The sequence below is a fragment of the Eumetopias jubatus genome, unplaced genomic scaffold (assembly GCF_037043125.1).
Source record: "Eumetopias jubatus isolate StellerSeaLion01/CBP00866 unplaced genomic scaffold, mEumJub1_p1.0 scaffold_2, whole genome shotgun sequence".
Taxonomy (NCBI): domain Eukaryota; kingdom Metazoa; phylum Chordata; class Mammalia; order Carnivora; family Otariidae; genus Eumetopias; species Eumetopias jubatus.
This window is the reverse complement of record NW_028274808.1, coordinates 21,414,991-21,436,659: the sequence shown is the minus strand read 5'-3', so window position 1 is coordinate 21,436,659 and position 21,669 is coordinate 21,414,991. Positions and strand designations below refer to the sequence as shown.

The following is a 21,669-nucleotide window of genomic DNA, read 5'->3' as shown; positions in this document are numbered from 1 at the left end:
TGACTCTGTAGATCACTTTGGATAGTATTGTCTTTTTTTTTTTAAGATTTTATTTATTTATTTGAGAGAGAGAGCATGAGAAGGTGGGGCAAAGAGAGAGAGAGGATAAAGGGGGAAGCAGACTCCCTGATGAGCCGGGAGCCCAATGGCGGGGCTCAATCCCAGGACCCCAGGATCACGACCTGAGCCGAAGGCAGCCGCTTAACCAACTGAGCCACCCAAGCACCCTTGGGTAGTATGGTCTTCTTAACAATATTAAGTCTTCCAATCCGTGCACACTATGGAAATAATAAATGGAAAGATGTCTTTCCATTTATGTCTTTTTCAGTTTCTTTCAGCAGTGTTTGTACAGGTCTCTTGCCTGTTTGGTCAAATTTAATCCCATCACTTTTGCCATATTCTGTTCATTAGAAGGGAGTCACTGTGTCCAGCCCACACTCAAGAGATGGGGAATAATAGAGGTCCTCTTAGAGGGTGCCTAGCACAATGACCTAATTCCTAAATCCCCAGGAGAAGACACTGATTGGCTCAGTTTCCCTCATTCAGTGGTTTGCCGCCAATGGATTGCGTTATTTTGTGTTTGGTATCTATCCCTATATTCAAAAGCTGAGGACCTGGGTGGTAGCAGTTTTCCTCAAGAAGGAGGCTGTGAGGGCGCCTGGGTGGCTCAGTCGTTAAGCATCTGCCTTCGGCTCAGGTCATGATCCCAGGGTCCTGGGATCGGGCCCTGCATTGGGCTCCCTGCTCCGCAGGAAGCCTGCTTCTCCCTCTCCCACTCCCCCTGCTTGTGTTCCCTCTCTCGCTGTGTCTTTCTCTCTGTCAAATAAATAAAATCTTTAAAAAAAAAAAAAAAGAAGGCGGCTGTGTAAGGGATATAATGAATTGCTCTTCCCTACCCATATCTCATTTCCTTTGCCTCTAAGAAGTTTTTCTGAGCAGTGTAAACTAAATTAGTACTTGATTTTCTTTTTCAGAGCTGTAGTGCGAGTGCCCTACAGGCAAGATTGAAAGTAGCTGCACATGAAGCTGAGGAAGAATCTGATAATATTGCTGAAGATTTCTTAGAGGGAAAAACTGAAATAGATGATTTTCTAAGTAGCTTCATGGAAAAGAGAACAGTATGTAAAACTCTTCAGTTGAGGACAAGTGACAGTGTTATATCAAATTACTTAAGTGTATTCATGAGTAAAAAATACTTTAGCATGTTACTGAGCTGGAGTTTTGAGTGCCATGAGAAGAAACTGAAGAGCCTCTCTTCTTTAAGAATGATAGCAATATTTTACTATGATTTTGTACTAAGGCTAGTAAATCAGCTTAAGTCTGATCTTAATAGTTACAGGAGTGTACAACTTCTTATGTTCAAGTTATTTAAAAAGGGAATAATCTATAAATAGTTATTTTAAAATTTGTAAATATTATTGGGAACATTCTGCGACAGTTTCTGTTCTGTTTTTCCAAAATTTAAGAAAGTCTCCTTAACCGTATCTTGCCCTTCGATAGAGTTCTAAATATTTACCTGATTTCTCTGAAACATCACATTTGAAAATTAACCTTTTGTTAGTAAACTTTGTAAAATGTGTACTATGTGTATGCATATCCTGTTAAGGAAAGTGGGCAGATTTTATTATCCCCCTTTTCCATAAGAGAACATTGAAGTTTAGGGACGTTAAAGATTATGGGTATAGCATTAGTAAGGCATTGATTTCTGGTTCATTCTTTTGTGGTACTATATAGCTGTACCTTGAAGTTTTTATTTATTAAGCTTCCCGGTTAACAACCGTAGGGTTTTGTTTTTATATTTTTAAAACACAGATGCTTGAAATTCCACCATCAGAGAATTGATATAAAGGGTCAAGGTTTATTTTAACATTCTGGAAGTTCACAGGCAAAGGTTATCTTCCAAATGCAATTCAGTGTTTGTGGGGGTGGGGATTCTTAAATTCTGAGCTACCTTAAACATTCAAAAGTTAAAAATGTCAACAGGTTAAGGGATTCTTACTTCGAATTCTGTCCTAATGGTAAGAAGGAGTAGCTAAATCATTGGAGAAGTGACTGGTATTTTAAATCATTTATCTTCTAGATCTGCCACTGTAGAAGAGCCAAGGAAGAGAAACTTCAACAAGCAATAGCAATGCACAGCCAATTTCATGCCCCACTATAGGTAAATTGTCTTCCAGAAAGTTTGAGGCAGAAGGCTATTGCATGACTATTCTTTAATTTAAGTCTTCTTACCAGTGCCTGTTTAGTCAGCTTTAAGCATAATTCTGTCATAGCTTCTGTGTTAGATGACATAGAAAATGCTTTGTAGTATACATTAAGCATAATTTTATATACATTAGCATTTAACCAGTGGAAATCTTTTGGATAGTTTGTCACTATGATGTTGGCTTAAATGAAATGTTTATTTCAGTGTTGGATAGCTACTTGTGTAGAATCGTAAGCTATAATTCGTTCCTGTCTCTTAGCTGGTATATGGTGTTTACCATTTCACTTAGTTGACATATTTCTCACGAGTCTCCTTTGTCATTTCTTCCCTTAAAATGAACTTCCTATCTGTTGCTTTTCCATCTCACACCAGGATTATTCCAGTAATTGTCTTGCCAGTCACCTGAATGTAGTTTTTCTCCTTCTGCACAGCACTGACAGAACGGTCTTCCTCTGCCGCAGAACTTATGATGAGATCTTAGCAGTGGCAGGATCACTGTTAAATTTTTCTCTGGTTTTAAGCCTTCTGTAATCTGGAGTGTATCTGGGAACACCCACTTCAGTTTTCCATTCTCCCCTTAAGTTCTCCATTTCATGTTCTTTCTGCTCTCACTGTATCTTTGGTCACGCTCTTACTGATCTCAAGACACTTCCTTTTCCTCTCCATCTATGTAGTTTTAGGAGTGATTTGGTTGTGAAGACTAGTTCCCATCCCAACAAATTTAAGTAAAAGCTTCTATTATTGAACAACGCAGAAATACTTTATAGAGCCAAAATGCACAAAGGACAACTCAGTCGCTGAGAGTGAAAACACGACAGGAAGCCATAATAACTTCTCACACCCTTGCTAAGGCTGCTTGTTTCTCTTTTCTGTGTCTCTGTTCTTTCCTGCCTCTCTCTGTCTTGTGCTTCCTGACTTGCCACTCTTCAGAGCGCCTTTCTTCGCTCCCCTCACACATGCTCCCCCATTGCTGCCCACAGGCCTTATCACATTAGGACAGTTCACGTAGCCCGTGGAGACTAAACAAGGGTTTTCACTGCCAATCCCCAGGAAAGAGACTGGCCCAACAGCCTGGAGATCAGTGTCATGTGGCTCTGTGCTCATTCAAGTGGGCTGAAGGAGGGGACTCTGAGGAGGGAGCATCTATAGGGAAGGAAGTGGCAGGAATTTTTCATCTCTACCTCAGACTCATCTGCCCCTTCCCTTAATCTAGTTGTACATAACATTGAATTGTTTTCTTGTTTTACAAATCATACTGTCAGTTCCCCTTGGGTAAGGGCTGATTTTTAATATCAAGGTTTAGGAAGAAAGTAGGCACTGAGTAATTATTTATACGAACATGGTAGAATTCTTTCCCTACCTCTTTTCCCTCATAGTCAAGTTATCTTCTTATAGGTAGATCTTAATTGGAAGAGAATGTGAAGAGATGACAATTTATCACCTTAAGTTAAATCTTAGGGTTTTTTATGTTTTCTTTTCAGATTTTCCTGAAAACATAAACTGCCAAGACAGAAATGACACAAGACTAAGCACATTTTTATGTATGATTTGCAAATTGGCATTTCATCACAGTGGCTGAATTCACAGATATCCTGTATAGATCATATACAGAACTGAGACTGATTTTGTACAGATTAGAATGATTGCTGTAGCCTTCGCTTTGAGAAATTTTTCTGCACGATTTGCACTATAAATGTTTATTTATTGTTGATCGGTCCTATCATATTTAAGTTCCACTGCTGTTCCTCTGTTCAGTTATTTTAGTACCTATGCATGTAATTTTAGCTAGTATCAATATTTTATAAAATTGCTTCATTTAAATTTGTATTTTTAATTTGAAACTGCCTCATTTCTTTATCAAAAATGGTTTGTTTAGATATTTTTCCTCTCAACCTTTTTGAAAAATTATTATTTTCAACTGTAGAAAGCCTTATTTCTCCTTCTTTCCAGATGATGAAACTTTCAAAAAACATTTGTTTTTAAATATTCATAGTGTCAGGAAATACCAAACCTACTAATGTGCCATCTCAAGAAAGTAACTTTTAATACACAATAAATCAAGAGAATACATCAGCTGCTCATATATTGTTTAATTTTTAAAATTAAGGATACATTTAAGAAGCAATACAGTTAAATAATTATTTTACCTAATAGAAAAAAATTGCCTTCCGCTTCATCTAGTCCAACATATACTTTCATACTAATTTTTTTATATAATTATCTGATAGGTTTGTGATTGGATAATGATATACTTCCTAAATTCCTAATGTTAACAATCTTTTTGTTAATAAATAGTAAATCTAGACACAGAAGTCAATGAATTCTTTTGACCTTTACTGTGAGTTAGCTTTTCATAAGAGAACAGCTTTAGTAATAAATTAATATTTAACTTTTGGGCTGTGTAGTTTTTAATTAATTATCTTGAATTTGCTCTTTAAATTGTACAATGTTCAGCAGTTTGCTTCTATACCATGTTATAGAATGAACACATTTTAATGGGTAGCTATAAAAGCTAATAAAGGAGAAAATCTGTAACTATATGTATCTGAGGCTTGGTAAGGTGGTATCTAAATCACAAAACAAGTTAATCCATATTTTTGTTTAAATTTCCATCCCAATATGTATTGTTATTCCAGATGCCAGCATATAGTACTACAGTTTTTTTTTTTCTTTTTCTTTCTGTACATGTCCTTGGCAATAGAACTTTAGGAAAAACAAAATTATTTTCTTAGAATTGAAAAATAATACTTAATCTGTCTTTGTGGAAGAGCAAGTATTCGTATGGACTATAAATATATAATTGGAATAAAGATACTAACTTTCATTAATTGCCTGTCTCACTGGCGCTGTGCTAATAAGGGCATGCTGTTTAATCTTCAGAATAACCACACATGATTTTTATGGATTTGTAGATGAAATAACCAAGGTAAGTGTTTTAAATTTGTGGCAGAGTCTTCTGGGTATTCAGAAACCTTTGCGTATATTGCACAGACCAGCAGAACTTCCAATTTTCCCAGTAGTCACTGCAATAGAGGACATAAGAGCCCCAGTCTTTTGCGAACAATCACGTAGCTTTCTTAGAAACTGTGTAGAACCTATAACAAGAGACCAGCAGATCACAGCCATTTTAAAAGGACATTAATTCATTTGATCTGCTAATTTTATTTAACACCTATTCAGAATAAGGCACGGTGGAAATACTATATAGTAACTCAAACATGGTTTAGGTGCTTGGGTGCTCATCTGCCTTCCCCTCCATGCAAAAACAAACAAAACCCCCAAAACAAAAAACCCACATCTTCTTACACAGTAAATTTCTTCTACATAATCACATAATTCATCTCAATGTTTTTTATTCTTTAAACCAAACTGTCCTAGTTTCATTCTATACCAGTTAACATAGCTTGCTTCCTCCTTCCAAAATTAATTTATTAGGCAACTTCCTTACAACCCAGTCATTAAAAAGAGGAATTTGATCGTGAATATCTATCTGCATTTAACCAACAGACAATTTAGTTCAGATATAGGTTGTATAAGTTGTCCAAGACAGAAAAAAGTCTGCATATTTTGGTTTATATTGCAATAGGAAAAGTAAGTGATTTTTTGGGTAATTTTATGGCTATGTTGTTTTCTTCTAAAAATTGGTCATTTGGAGAAGTCATGCCACAGGGGAAAAAAGGCCTGCCAAGGCAGAGGTTCTGATTTTACTTTAACATGTAAGAGAAGACCAGATGGAAATCAGAAAATAGAGGAAAGCTTAGGAGTTATTATTCAGAGTAGAAGTTTGTCATGGTTAGAAATTTAAACACTAATGTCTCAAATAGAAGAAAGTTGTCTAAATAAATGGGATGTACAGTAAAGATACCTGTTTCAAATTGGAAAATTTTCTAGGAATAAACAAGAGTAGGAAATTTATATTGGAATAGAGGTTGTTTGACAGGTAAGTTTGATCACAAATTACATTTGCTTAAATCGAAGGGATTTCAATGAAAATTGGAATTAATTTTTAGGGGAAGAGAGTAAACTTTTTGATCTTAAACAATAAAACCATACGCCAAGGTTTCCCTTATCCTCACCTAACTTTATTTTTAAAAAAGTTCCTTTGTTTACTGCTGAATTATGGTCAAAGTTCTTACCTACTTCAAATAATTAAATTTTCCTGAGTATCACTAAATAATAAGTCACTTGAGCTCTAAATATTACTAGTTGGGAAGTAATCTGCCTTGAGTCGGTTTTACATTAGTTTATTACCTATGCCTTAAAACAGGTGCTCTAAATAAAACACTTTCTGATTGATGTTTGATGTAAAATGAAAATGTGCTGTTAGAGATTTTAATTTTAGTCTTTTGGATTGGCCATGCTCTTTCAGGACCCTGTGAAAGCATAATAAAGTTTTAATATGCAATAAATGTAACTTTTTATCTAAATATCAGTGTCAGATTAACTTCTAGTAAGTAGTCTAAATGAACATATGTGTAAATTATAGTATCTTGTAAAATGTTTGGGGAGGCTGAAAAAAGAGTTTATGTGTCTGATGGGAAAGACATCACATTAAAGACATTTTAAAATATCAAATATTTATACTATTTGTGTTTCAAAATAAATTGCATAGTTTTGTTTCATATATTTACTGTGTCATTTTTTTAAAAAAATTTCTCTATTTTTGTAGATATAAACTGCCAAATGGAAGAAATTAAAATCTCATCCTCAGTATTAGGCAAAGAAGTTTCCAAGAGTTAGTAACTACAAGAATGGCATATAGTGAGTTGTCTTATAAAAATGCAAAGTCCATTACGAGTATTATCCTAAGTATCATTAATAAGGTATTACTAATTACTAATTAATTAGGTATTACTATACAGTAAATGGCAGAAAATGAACAAATATTTCTCAGCAGAGTATGCTCAAATTTTATGTTCTAAAAGAATTATACTTGTTTTATTTACATTAACAGAGTACTGTTATATTACACGTCTCTGACATATTAGAGTTGTTCTGTTTAAATGATTAACACATCAACAATTACAGTCGGCTTTTGAACAATGTGGAGGTTAGGGGCGCTGACTTCCTGCACAGACAAAAATCCATGTACAATTTTTGACTCCTCAAAAACTTAACCACCAGTAGCCCGCTGTTGCCTAGGAGGCTTATTGATAACATAAACAGTCGATTATGCATATTATATACTGTATTCTTACAATAAGTAAGCTAGAAAAAAGAAAATGTTAAAAATCATAAGAGAAAATACATTTACACTACTGTGCTTTATTGAAAAAAAAAATCTGTATATATGTGGAGCCGTGCAGTTCAATCTGATGTTGTTCAAGGGTCAACTGAATACTGGATTATTTTATTTAAATATATTGCTATACCCCCTCCAAACCTTTCATACTAGACATTTCAGCAATGTAGCTTTCTTGTCCTTTTTCTTTTTTTCTGTTTTATTGGTACATAGTTGACATACATCACTGTGTAAGTTTAATATAGAGAACATAATGGTTTGACCTACATACATTGTGAATGATTACCACAGTAAGTCGACTGAAAAAGCATCCATCGTCTCACCATGGAAGATAAGCTAAAAAGCAAAAGTTGTTTTCCTTGTGATGAGAATTATTAGGATTAACTCTCTTAACTTGCGTGTGTATCATGAAGCAGTGTTAGCTATGCTCATGGTATGGGGCATGTTCCGCCCCTAGTACTCATTTATCTCGTCACTGGAAGGTTGTACCTTTTCACCATCTTTCTCCAGTCCCGCTCCCTACACCCCCACTCTGGTAACTGTAAGTCGGATCTCTTTTCCTATGAGTTGTTTGTTTGTTTGTTTTAGATTCTACATATGAGATCATACAATGTTTGCTTTTCTCTGACTTATTTCACTTAGCATAATAATGCCCTCAGGATCCACTCAAGGATCCACTCAAGGGGCAGGATATCCTTGTTCTCTGTTGCTGAATAATGTTCCATTGTGTATCTACTCAGCTTCTTCATTCATCCATCAATGGACAGTTAGTTTGTTTCCCCGTCTTGGCTGTTGTAAATAATGCTGTTATGAACATGGGGGTGCAGAAACCTTTTAGAGTTACATGTTTTTGTTTCTTTTGGATATGTTTCCAGAAATTGAATTGCTGGATCATGTGGCAGTTCAGTGTTTGTTTTTTTTTTCCCAAGGACAGTTTAGACAATTGTTAATTGAAGATAATCAACAGGCAATATTGTATAAGTTTCAGGTGTGTAGTGATTTGTTTATATGTATTATGAAGTGATCACTATAGTAAGTCTAGTTACATCTGTCATTATACAAAGTTGTTACAGTATTATTATATTCCCTATGCTGTACATTACATCCCGTCTTATTTTATAATTGGAAGATTGTACCTCTTTATCCCCTTCACTTCTTTTGTCTGTCCCCCCTTCCCTCTCTGCAACCATCAGTTCTCTTGTATCTATGAGTCTGTTCCTGTATTGTTTTGTTCATTTTTTTTGCTGTTTAGATTACACACATAACCTAAATCATACAGTATTAGTTTCTCTCTGACTTACTTCACTTAGGATAATACCCTCTAGGTCTGTCCTAGTCACACATGACAGGATTTCATGCTTTTATGGGTGAGTAATAGTCCACTGTGTGTATATCTGTACACACACACACACACACACCACTTCTTTAATCCTTTCATATATCATGCATATTTAGGTTGTCTCAGTATCTTTGCTAATATAAATAATAAAGGGTGCATATGTCTTTTCCAATTAGTGTTTTTGTTTTCTTTAGATAAATACCTAGAAGGGGAATGGCTGGATCCTATGGTGGATCCATTTTTAACTTTTTGAGTAAACGTCATACTGTTTTTCATAGTGGCTGTACCAATTTACCTTCCCACCAACAGTCTACCAGGGTTCCCTTTTCTCCATATCCTCACCAATATGTTATTGCTTGTCTTTTTGATAATAGCCATTCTGACAGATACAAAGTGATATTTCAGTGTGGTCTTGATTCGCATTTCACCATGGTTGCTGATGTTAAGATCTTTCCATGCCTATTAATCACCTCTTTGTCTTCTTTGGAAAAATGTCTTTATAGGTCCTCTACCCATTTTTAATCAGAATTGTTTATTTTTCTGATATTGAGTTGGATGAGTTTTTTATATATTTTGGATATTAACCCCTAATCAAATGTCATTTGCAAATATCTTCTCCCATTCAGTAGGTTGCCTTTTTGTTCTTTGGATGGTATCCTTTGCTGTGCAAAAGCTTTTTAGTTTAATGTAGTCCTGTTTATTTTTGCTTATGCTGTCCATCTTTAAAAAGAGCCAAAAAAAAAAAAGATACTAAAACCAGTATCAAAGAGCATACTGCCTGTTTTCTTCCAGTTTTGTGGATCTACATTGTACATTTAAGTCTTTAGTACTTTTTGATCTTATTTTTGTGTATGGTATAAGAAGGTGGTCTGGTTTCATTCTTTTGCATGTAGCTGTCCAGTTTTCTCATCACCATTATTTAAAGAGACTGTCTTTTCTCCATTGTATGTTCTTGCCAACTTTGTCAGTTGACCTTATAAGTGTAAGTTTATCTCTGGGCTCTCTAATCTGTTCCATTGATCTTTGTGTCTGTTTTTGTGCCATTAACATACTGTTTTGATTACTGTAGCTTTGTAGTGTGGTTTGATATCTGGGAGCATGATACCTCCAGGTTTGTTCTGTCTCCGGACAGCTTTGGCTATCTGGTGTCTTTGGTCATTCCAAATTTGATTCTAAATTTTAGGGTTATTTGTTCTGGTTCTGTGAAAAATGCCATTGGTATTTTGATAGGGATTGCACTGAATCTGTATGTCACTTTGTGTAGTGTGGACATTTTAACAATATTAACAATATTAATTCTTCCAATCCACAACATGGCATGTTTTCCCATTTGTGTCATCTTCAATTTTTTCCATCAGTGTCTTACAGTTTTCTGTACAGCAATCTTTCACCTCAAGCATTTTATTCTTGTTGATACAACTGTCATTGGGATTGTTTTCTTATTTTCTCTTTCTGATAGTTATTACTGTATAGAAATGCAACAGATTCTGTTTATTGATTTTGTAGCCTGCAACTTTACTGAATTCCTTTATTTTAATATTTTATTTCTAATATTATTTTGGTGGAGGCTTTAGGGTTTTCTATATATGGTTTTTTTTTTTTAAGATTTTTATTTATTTATTCATGAGAGAGAGAGGCAGAGGGAGAAGCAGGCTCCCAAGGAGCAGGGAGCCCGATGCGGGACTCGATCCCAGGACTCTGGGATCATGACCTGAGCTGAAGGCAGACGCTTAACCATCTGAGCCACCCAGGCACCCTCTATATATGGTTTCATGTCTTCTGCAAATAGTGAGTTTTACTTCCTAATTTGGATACATTTTATTTCTTTTTCTTGCCTGATTGATGTGGCTAGTTCTTCCAATACTATGTTAAATAAAAGTGGTGAGAATAGACGTCCTTGTCTTTTTCCTACTCCTAGAAGAAAAGTGTTCAGGTTTTCAATGTTGAGTATGATGTTAGCTGTGAGTTTGCCATATGTGGCCTTATTACACTGAGGTTCATTTCCACTATACTCACTTTGTTGAGACTTTTTATCATAAATGGATGTTGAACTTTGTCAAATGCTTTTTATGCATCCATTGAGATGATCATATGATCTTTTGTTGATGTGGTTTATCACATTAATTGATTTGCAAATGTTGAACCATCCTTGCATTCCCAGAATAAGTTCCACTTGATTGTGGTGGATGATCCTTTCAATTTATTGTTGAATTCAGTTTGCTAATATATTGTTGAGAATTTTTGCATTTGTTGTTTTTTGTTGTTTATTTGTTTCTAGTTTAGGTATCAGTGTAATGCTGGCTTTATAGAGTTAGCTTAGGAAGCATTTACTCCTCTTCATTTTTTTTTGAAATAGTACAAGGATAGGTATTAATTCTACATATTTGAGAGAATTCGCCAGTGAAGCCATCTGGTTTTGGATTTTTCTTTGTTGGGAGTTTTTCGATTACTGATTCAGTTTCATTACTAGTAATTGGTCTGTTCAGATTTTCTATTTCTTTTGGATTTAGTCCCAGAAGATTGTATATTTCTAGGAATTTATCCATTTTTTCTAATTCTTCCAATTTTGTATATAATTATTCATTGTAGTCTCTTATGATACTTCTCTTTTATGCCTGATTTTATTTATTGGGCCCTGGCTCTTTTTTTTTTTTTTTTTAATGCGCCTAAGTATTTTGAAGTTTATCTTTCCAAAGAACCAGCTTAGTTTCATTGATCCTTTTTATTGTTTTTGTTTTGTTTTGTCTCTATTTCAGTTATTTCTATTCTGATCTCTTCTGTTTTCCTCCTTCTACTAACTTTGGGTTTTGTTTGTTCTTCTAGTTCCTTTAGATGTAGGATTAGATTCTTTGAGATTTTCCTTATTTCTTGAGGTGAGCCTGTATCACTGTAAACTTCCCATTAGAACTGCTTTTGCTGTGTCTCAGATTTTGGAATGTTGCATTTTCATTTCCATTTGTCTCAAGGTTTTTTGTTTTGTTTTTTTAATTTCCTCTTTGATGTCTTCTTCATTGACCCACTGGTTGTTTAGTAGCATGTTGTTTAGTATCCATGTGTTTGTGTTTTTTCCAGTTTTCTTCTTGTAATTGATTTCTGGTTTCATACCTTTGTGGCTGGAAAAGATGCTTCATATAATTTCAGTCTTGTTAAATTTATGGAGACTTGCTTTGTGGCCTAACGTGTGATTCATCCCGGAGAATGCTTCATCTGCACCTAAGAAGAATGCATATTCTCCTGTTTTGGATAGAATACCATGTATATATTAAGTCTTTTGGTGTAATGTGTCATTTAAGGATAATGTTTTCTTAATAATTATCTGTCTGGAAGATCTATCCTTTGAAGTAAGTGAAGTGTTAAAGTCCACTACTGTTTTATATTACTGTCAGTTTCTCTCTTTGTGTCTCAATATTTAGGTGCTCCTAGGTTAGATGCATAAGTATTTATAAATGTTAAACCTCCCATCGTTTTATTATTATTTAATGCCCTTTGTTCCTTGTTATAGCCTTTGTTTTAGAGTTTATTTTGTCTGACATAACTATTGCTATTCCAGCTTTCTTTTCCATTTTCATGGAATATCTTTCATCCCTTCCCATTCAGTATATGTGTCTTTTCATCTGTAGTGAGTCTCTTGTAAACAGCATCTTGTTTTTTTATCCATTCAGCCACCCTTTGTCTTTTGATTGGAGCATTTAGTTCATTTACATTTATAGTAATTACTAATGGGTATGAATTTATTGCCATTTTCTTAATTTTTTTCTGGTTGTTTTTATAATCTCTATTTCATTCTTCCTCTCTTCCTTTGTGTTGGTGACTTTCTTTAGTGTTACCTTTGGATTCCTTTTCTTTTGCTGTGTATTTATTACAGATTTTTTGTTTGTTGTTACCAGAAGGTTCATCTATAACAACCTGTGTGTATAGCAGTCTTTTTTAAGTTGGTGGTTGCTTAAGTTCGAACGCAGTCTAAAAATAATACATACAAAAATACAAAAATAATACTCCCTGTCCCATGTTTTATGTTTTTGATGTCATACTTTACATCTTTTTATTTTGTGAATCCCTTAAATGATTATTATAGATATAATTAATTTTGCTTCTTTTGTCTTTTAATCTTCATGCTATATAATTGGTTGATCCATTTTTACTATATGTTTTTATCCGTCAGATTTTTTTTCTTTCATTTTTTTTCTTATTTCTAGTTATGGGCTTTTCTGCATAAAGGAATCCTTGTAGTATTTTTTGCAAAGCTGGTTTAGTGGTGATGAACTCCTTTAGTTTTTTCTTGTCTAGGAAACTCTTTATTTTCCCTTCAATTCTGAATAATAACCTTGCCAGGTAGAGTATTCTTGGTTGTAGGCTTTGGGTTTTTTTTCTCTCAGCACTTTGAATATATTGTGCCACTTTCTTCTGACCTATAATTTTTCTATTGAAAAATCAGCTGATAGTTCTATGGGGGATGGGGTTCCTTTGTAAGTAACTAATTGTTTTTCTCTTGCTGCTTTTAAGATACTCTATCTTTAATTTTTGACCTTTTAATTATAATGTGTCTTAGTGTGGATCTCTTTGGGTTTCTTTTGTTTGAGACTTATGCTTCCTGGACCTGCATGTCTGTTTCCCAGATTAGAGGAGTTTTCAGCTGTTATTTCTTCAAATAAAGTTTCAACTCTTTTTATTCTTTTCCTTCTGGGATTCCCTGTAATGTGATTGTTAGTATTCTTGATGTCTCAGAGATCCCTTAAACTATCATTTTTTTAATTTTTTTTTTTTTCCTGTCCAGTTTGGGTAGTTTTCACACCCTGTCATCCAGATTGTTGATCCATTTTTCTTTATCATATAATCTGTTTATTCCCTCTAGTGTAGTTTTCATTTCTGGTATTTTCCTCTTCAGTTAGGATTGGTACTTTCTTATATTTTTTTCTTTGTTGAAATTTTCACCTTGTCATCCATTGTTCTTCCAAGTTTTGTAAGCATCTTTATGGCCATTACTTTGAACTCTTTATTTGTTAGATCAACCATCTCCATTTTGTTTCATTCTTTTTCTGAGGTTTTTAGTTCTAGATTTTCTTTTGGAACATACTACTCTGTCTCCTCGTTTTGCCTCTCTTTGTTTCTTTCTATGTATTAGGTAGTTCAGGTATGTCTCCTCGCCTGGAGGGAGTAGCTTTTGGTAGGGGATATCCTGTAGGGCCCAGAAGTGCAATCTCCATTGGCCACCAGAGCCAGGTGCTCCAAGGTTGCCATCTGTGTGGGCTGTGTGCTCCCTCTTGTTGTGGTGGGTCCACAAATGCTGTGGGCACAGTGGTAGTCAGGGATGGCCCCTAGGCTGAGTGGTTGCAAGGGGCAACCATGAATCCTGTAGGGTAAGTGGTTGGCAGGAGTAACCCTTGGCCTGGAAGGCTGTGGGTCCTGACCTCAACTGCTGCTCGTGTGCTGGTAGGTGTGGTCATTCTATTTTAATATTTTGAGGATGCTCCATACTGTTTTCTGTACTGGTTGCACCAGTTTACAGTTCTACCAATAGTGCACAAGTGTTCCTTTCTTCCACATCCTTACCAGCATTTGTTATATCTTGTCTTGTTGAGGATGGCCAACCTAACAGGCATGAGGTAATATGTCAGTGATTTTGATTTGCATCTTTTCGTATAACTGTTGCCTTTCATGTGTCTTTTTTGGGGAAATGTCTAGTCAAGTCTTTTGCCCATTTTTAAATTGGGTTACTTTTATTTTTGTTACTGTGTTTTTATAAGTTCTGTTTTTTTGGATATTCACTCCCTATCAGATATGTAGTGTGCAGTATTTTTTTCCCATTTCATAGGTTATCTTTTTACTTTGTTGATTGTTTCTTTTGCAAAAGAAACTCTTAGTTTGATGTAATCCCACTTGCTGATTTTTTATTTTGTTGTTTGTGCTTTAGGTGTTACATCCAAAAAAAGTCATGACCAAGACCCATGGTAAGGAAATTTTTTCCTTTTTTTAATTTAGGAGTTTCATTTTTCAAGTCTCACATTTAAGTCTTTAATCCATTTTGAGTTAATTTTTGTAAGTGGTGTAAGATAGGTGTATAATTTCATTCTTTAACATGTGAACATCCAATTTTAATTGGAATTAAATGGAAATTTAATTTCCATTTAATTTTTTTCCGGAAAACTTTCTCCGGAGTGTTCTTGGCTCCGTTGTCAAATAATAGTTGACCCTATATGTTTGGGTTTATTTCTGAGCTCTCAGTTCTCTTCACTGATCTATTTGTCTGCTTTTGAGGTAGTACCATACTGTTTTGATTACTATAGCTTTATAGTATAGCTTGTACTGCTTTTTTCTTTTTTGTCAGGATGTCTGACTATTCAGAGTCTTTTGTTCTGTATAAATTTTAGGAATTTTTCCTACTTCTGTAGGAAAATGCCACCGGAATCTTGATAAGGATTTGCATGAATCTACAGATGGATTTTGGCAGTATGGACATTTTAACAATATTAGTTTTTTCCAGTCTGACAACACAGGATACCTTTCCATGTATTTGTGTCTTCTTTAGTCTCTTTCGTCAATTTATTATAGTTTTCAGAGTAGAGATCTTTTACTTCCTTGGTTAAATTTATTCCTCAGTATTTTATTGCTTTTGGTGCTATTGTAAATGGGATTATGTTCTTTATTTCTTTTTCAGGTAATTTGTTATTGTATAGAAATGGTACAGATTTTTGTATGTTCATATAGTATCCTACAGCTTTACTGAATTCATTGATTAGAACTAACATTTTTTTTGGTGGAGTCTTTAGGATTTTGTATTTAATAAAATCATGTCATGTATAAATAGAAAAAATCTTACTTCTTCATTTCCATTTCTAATGCCTTTTATTTCTTGCCTGATTGCTCTGTCAAGGACTTCCCAATACAGTGTTGACTATGAGTGGTGAGAGTGGGCACACATGTCATGTTCCCTATCTTAAAGGAAAAGCTTTCACCCTTTGACCATTGAGTATTGGAATAGATGTAGGCTTATCATATGTGGCCTTTATTATGTTGAGATTCATTCCTCCTATATGCATGTAATTGGTAAGAGTTTTTATCATGAAAGGATGTTGCATTTTTTTCAAATGCTTTTTCTGCATCTGTTGCAACGATCACATGATTTTTTTTCTTTTATTCTATTAATGTCATGTATCACATTGATTGATTGACACATGTTGAGTCATCCTTGCATCCCAGGTATAAATCACCCTTGATCATTGTAAATGATCCTTTTCATGAGCTGCTGAAGTCAGTTTGCTAGTATTTCGTTGAGAATTTTTGCATCTCTGTCATCAGGGATATTGGTTCATAGTTTTCTGGTGGCATCTTTTTCTGGCTTTGGTTATCGGTGATGTTGTCTCGTAAAATGAGTTTGGGCGTGTCATCTGTTTGATTTCTTGGAAGAATTTCAGAAGGATCAGTGTTAATTTTACTTTAAATATTTGTTAAAATTTACCAGTAAAGATGTCTAGTCTTGGAATTTTCTTCATTGGGAGAGTTTTAATTACTGATTAAATCTCCATACCAGTAATTAGTCTAATTCAGACTGTTTCTTCTCAAGTCAGTCTCAGTAGATTGTATGCTTCTAAGAATTTTTTAATTTCTTACACATTTTCCTGTTTGCTGGCATATGATTGTTCATATTAGGCCTTTGTGATTCTCTATATTTCTGTAGTATCAGTTGTAATATCTCCATGTTCCATTTATAATTTTGTTGATTTGGTTCCTCATTTTTCCTTGATTTATCTAATAGTTTGTCAGTTATATATATTCAAAAAACTACCTCTTAGTTTGGTTAAGGTTTTCTATTGCTTTCCTCTTCCCTCCTTCATTTAGTTCTTCTGTAATCTTTACTTCTTCCTTCCTTATGCTAACCTGGGGTTCACTTTGTTATTCTTTTTCAACTTCTTAAGGCCTGGAGTTAGATTGTTTATCTGGGATGTTTTATTGCTATGAACTTCCCTCTTTGAATTGCTTTTACTGCATCTCACAATTGTCATTTGTCTCAAGATATTTTATTTCCACTTTAATTTCCTTGATTCCCTTCAGGAGAGTGTTGTTTAATTTCCATTTTTTCCTGCAGTTTTCCTCATTACTGATTTCTAGTTTCATACCGTTATGGTCAGAGAAGATATTTGGTATGATTTCAGTGTTCTTGAATTTGCTAAGAATTGTTTTTTGGCCTAACATGTTCCATCCTAGAAAATGTTCCATTTACACCTGGGAAGAATGTATTCTCTCCAGAGAGAATGTTCTGTATATCACTGTTAAGTCCATTTTGTCTATTGTGTTATTCAAATCTGCTTTTTTCTTATTGATTTGCTATCTGCATGATCTGTCCATTGTTGAGTAGAGTATTAAAGTCCCCAACTATTACTGTATTATTGCTTATTTCTCCTTTTAGGTCTGTTTATTTTTGCTTTATGTCTTTATGTGCTCTGACTGTAACATTGGGTGCATAAATATTTACAGTTGTTATGTCATCTTGATGTATTGACCCGCTTGTCTTTTATATAATGACCTTCTTTGTCTCTTTTTACAGTTTTTTAAAGATTTGATTTATTTGAGAGAGAGAGATAATGAGCAAGGGAAGGGGCAGAAGCAGAGAGAGAAGCAGACTCACTGCTGAGCAGGGAGCCAGACATGGGGCCTGATCCCAGGACCCTGGGATCATGACCTGAGCTGAAGGCAGACGCTTAACCAACTGAGCCACCCAGGTACCCACTTTTTACAATTTTTAAAGTCTATTTTGTCTCATATAAGTGTAGCTACTCCTGGGTTTTTTTTATTGTTCTTGTTTTGGTTTGGGGTTTTTTTTGGTTACCAATTGCTTGAAATGTCTTTCTTCACTCTCAGTCTACCTTTCAGTCTGAAATGGGTCTCTTCTAGACAGATTATCACTTGAGTCTTGTTATTTTAATCCACGTAGCCTTTCTGTGTCTTTGGAGAATTTAATCTATTGACATTTAAGGTAATTATGGATAAGGATTAACTATTGCCATTTTGCTGTTTTGTATTTGTGTTTGTTTGATTTGTTCCTTGTTTCTTATTCTTTTGTCTTTGTGGTTTGATATCTTGTCATTATCAGTATACTTTGACTTCTTTGTTGTCTTCTTTTGTATAATTACTAAGGTTTTTCCCTGTGGTACCATGAGGCTTACATAAAATATCTTAAAATTTAACACCCTATTTTTAACTAATAGCAGCTTTAATTGAATTCCTAAGCTTTACACTTCTCCTCACATCCTTACATTTTAGTTAATTAATATTGCAATTTACATTTTTCTTACTGTGTAGTTAATATCAGATTATTAAAGATATGGTTACTTTTACTATGTTTGTTTTTAAATTTCAAACTAGAGTCTTAAGTGACTTACACACCACCATTACCCTATTACAGAATCCATTTTTTTACTATTTATCATTACCAGTGAGTTTTACACTGCCTTTTATGTTTCTATGCTATTAGCTAGTGATCTTATATTTTCACTCAGAGAGCTCCCTATAGAATTTCTTGTAAGACAGGTTTAGTGGTAATGAAATCCCTCAGCCTTTGTCTATCTGGCAAAGTCTATCCCTCCTTTATTTCTGAAGGACAGCTTCACTGGGTATAGAATTCTTGATTGAAACTTCGGGTTTTTCTTATTTTGAATATGTCATCCCATTGTTTTCAGTCCTGAAAAATTTCTTTTGAGAGGTCCACCTTTAGCCTTATTTGGAGTTCCCTTTTTTGTAATCTCTCTTTTCTCTTGCTGCTTTCAAAAGTCTTTGTCTTTGTTGACAATGTAAAGTGTCTTGATTTAGCCCTATTTGAGTTCAACCTGTTTGGGCCCTTAGGGCCTCCTGGATCTGGGTATCTATTTCTCTACACAGTTTGGGGAAGTTTTCAGCCATTATTGCTCTAAATATAACTTTCTGTCCATTTCTTTTTCTCCTGGAATTCCCATAATGCAAATATTTGTTTTCATTGTGTCCTATACTTCCTGTAGCCTCTCTTCACTTTTTTTTCTTTTTTTTCTTTTTGCTCCTCTGACTGAATAATTTCAATTGTTTTTCTTCCAGTTCATTGCGTTGTTCTTCTGCATGGTTGAGTCTGTTTTTGAAACTCTTTATTGAATTTTTCGATTCAGTTACTATATTTTTTAGCTCTAGTATTTGGGGTGTGTTTAATGATGTCTATTTCTTTGTTGAACTTCTTGGTCATGTATTGTTTTCCTATTTTTGTTTAGCTGTCTGTGTGTTCTTACAGTTCACTAAACTTCTTTATGAGAATTATTCTGAATTCTTTATCTGACAGCTCACAGATCTCCATTTCTTTTGGGTCAGTTAGTAGAGCTTGATCTGTTTCCTTTGCTGGTATCAAACTTACCTGATTTTTCACAAGATCTTTGATTCCTTAGGTTGGTACCTGTGCATTTGAGTAAGAGTTCTCCTCTTTCAGACTTAGCATGTTTGATTTGGCAGAGACATTTCTTCACCAGTCAGCTCAGTCTGGGTTTCTGGACATGTCTGCTGATAACATCCTTGGGTAGGTGGGGCCTCCTATTAGAGTCTGTTTGGGGGCAAGGCAGCTATTCATGCTCTGAGTTCAGAGGTATGTCAGGGACTGAGAATAGCTGGATAGCACTGCTGGCTTGGTTCCCTACTAAAGTCAGGCTGTGGGATGGTCTTTGTGATTTCCTGGATTCTCTGGTTAGGCTTACTAGAAGGTTGGGACTGGGTATTATATTTAGCATTTGTTAGGGCTTTGAATTATCCTCTCTGCCCTAGCAGGGCAGCAGGATGGAACCCAGGGCCTGCATAGCTTGTTTGGGGACCTGATTCAGGCAAGAGTTGTGCTGAATATCCTGGTCAGATGAGACCACTCTTGCTTTACAGACATGGAAAGCCGTGGGCTGTGCTCTATTCAAGTGCCCTGTAAATGGGGATGTTGGGTGGGCTGTGCAGGTTCCTTGTGCTCTGGTTAGGTTTCCTGTGTGGGTGGGTTGAAGGTTGTGTTCAGCAATAAGTGGGGCTATGAACTAGTTTCCCTGGTTGGGTGCAGCAGGAGAAGCAGCTTAAAGGCCATTAATGCTCTTTGTGGTCTTGACTCAAGCCAACCCATGCCTCAAGTTCCCTGGCCAAACAAGACCACTGGATTTGCTCTTGGTGCTATCAGTTCTGCCCACCTATTTCTTGGCTTAAGAGTTGCTGGATCACACAGCTTCCAGGTGTTTTTGTGAGCCCTTCCTGTCAGATGGCGCAGGAGGCCATGCTTTGTAGGTGTGGGGGCTGGAGAGGGCTACGTCTCTGGTTACTGTGTGGGCAAGAGCCCACTTCAGGCAACTCCCAAACTTTCCTGAAGAGATGTTCTGATCGGGAGGGTAGCTGTGGCTCGGCTCTTCTGCCAAGGCATGAGAAGACCAGGCACCAGGGCCAGCAGAACTCCTTTGGGGACCCACATTTGGCAGGCCTGAACCCTGCTGAGTACCCCGGATTGTGCCACTGACCTGGTTTGCAGATGAACAAAACCACTGGTTGGGACTATTTCTTAGGCTGTGCTCATAGGAACTCAGTCTTCCAACTCCCAAGTGTTGGTTGTTGGAAGTCCCTCTCCCCCTCTCTGTCTCAGGCTCCTAGTGGTTGAGCCCCACGGCTTTCCCTGCAGCCCTTGTGGAGTGAAACCTGAGTAGGGGCTCCAGCTAAGCAACCCACAACATTGGATGGGTGGGAGGCTGGATGTCACCCATGGGCTCTCCCCCTAGAGGAACCGTAGGCTCAAGGGGGGGGGTCTCTCCATATAGTACTGAGCCAGCCTGGGGGAGGGGCACTGTGGTCGGCATGTAGCTGTCCCTCTTACCCTTCTAATGCAGTCTGTCTTGGTCTCTATTGTGCCATGGGGGGGCCTTAGCCTCACTCCTGAGCTCTCTAGGATCCTCTCAGTGGTGTCTTGTCCATGAACAGTTGTTAGTCTTCTTGTGAAGGGGGGCAAAGTCAGAAACAACCTCTGTCACCATGTTGGTGATGTTATTCCTCTTCCTTCTCTTACCTTATTCCCATTTCAGCAAAATTTAATACCTTAACTTATTAACAAAACACTGATGTAGGGGTGCCTGGGTGGCTTAGTCAGTTGAGCATCTGACTCTTGATTTCAGCACAGGTCATAGTCTCAGAGTTGTGAGATTGGGCCCCATGTCAGGCTCCATGAGCAGCAGGGAGTCTGCTTGAGATTCTCTCTCCCCCGCCCTCCCCTCATTTGATTATAAAAGTGGGCCCTTTACATTCTAGAAGGTAATGATAATTAAAAACCATGCAGTTGTAAATGTTACTTATCTCTGTCTAAACTTTCTCCACTAAGTTTCTTCAGATCAAAAGTTTATAATCAAACTCTTTTCAGAACTTTCAGCAGTCAGTGGTTACCAATGCTAAGTCATATTAACCAGTTACACAGTTTCTAAAACAATAGGTGATAAAACTTATTCTATTGTTAAATAGACAGGACAACCAAATTCTCTAGTTTTTAACTGGTATTCTTCTTCATCAAAATGCTACACTGTTGTGGTAATGCAATCACTGGAATAGTAATAAAAGGTTATTTTAAAATGCTATGTTTTATAACATTTATAATTTAAAATGTTATATTTAATATGATCTGAATTCATATTTTAAGAACCAAAGAGTAAATGTTGCTTCTATTTTATTAGGTATTAGACCCGTGTTAGAGAAAAAGTGAATTATAATGTTTCAGCATTTTTTAAATGATGAGATTCCAGAGAAAGGAAACAAGATTATAACAATTCAAAATATATTATTTAAGGAAAAGTTAAAGTGATCATTAAACCTGAAAGATAAGCTCAAGCAATTACAAAGCTCCTCAGTTACAGAGACACATCTGCCAACCAA

At 35.7% G+C, this 21,669-nt stretch overlaps 1 protein-coding gene across 2 annotated transcripts in view; it reads left to right on the top strand.

The window, feature by feature from the left end:
- Positions 1-6,830, top strand: part of VPS37A (VPS37A subunit of ESCRT-I) — a 45,181-nt gene extending 38,351 nt beyond the window's left edge. For both annotated transcript variants that reach the window (XM_028099719.2, XM_028099718.2), the window contains exons 10-12: positions 975-1,118; positions 2,081-2,161; positions 3,688-6,830. In XM_028099719.2, coding sequence (XP_027955520.1) covers positions 975-1,118; positions 2,081-2,161 — 225 coding nt within the window. In that variant the 3' untranslated portion in view covers positions 3,688-6,830. The remainder of the gene's footprint in view (positions 1-974; positions 1,119-2,080; positions 2,162-3,687) is intronic.
- The last annotated feature ends 14,839 nt before the right edge of the window (positions 6,831-21,669 follow it).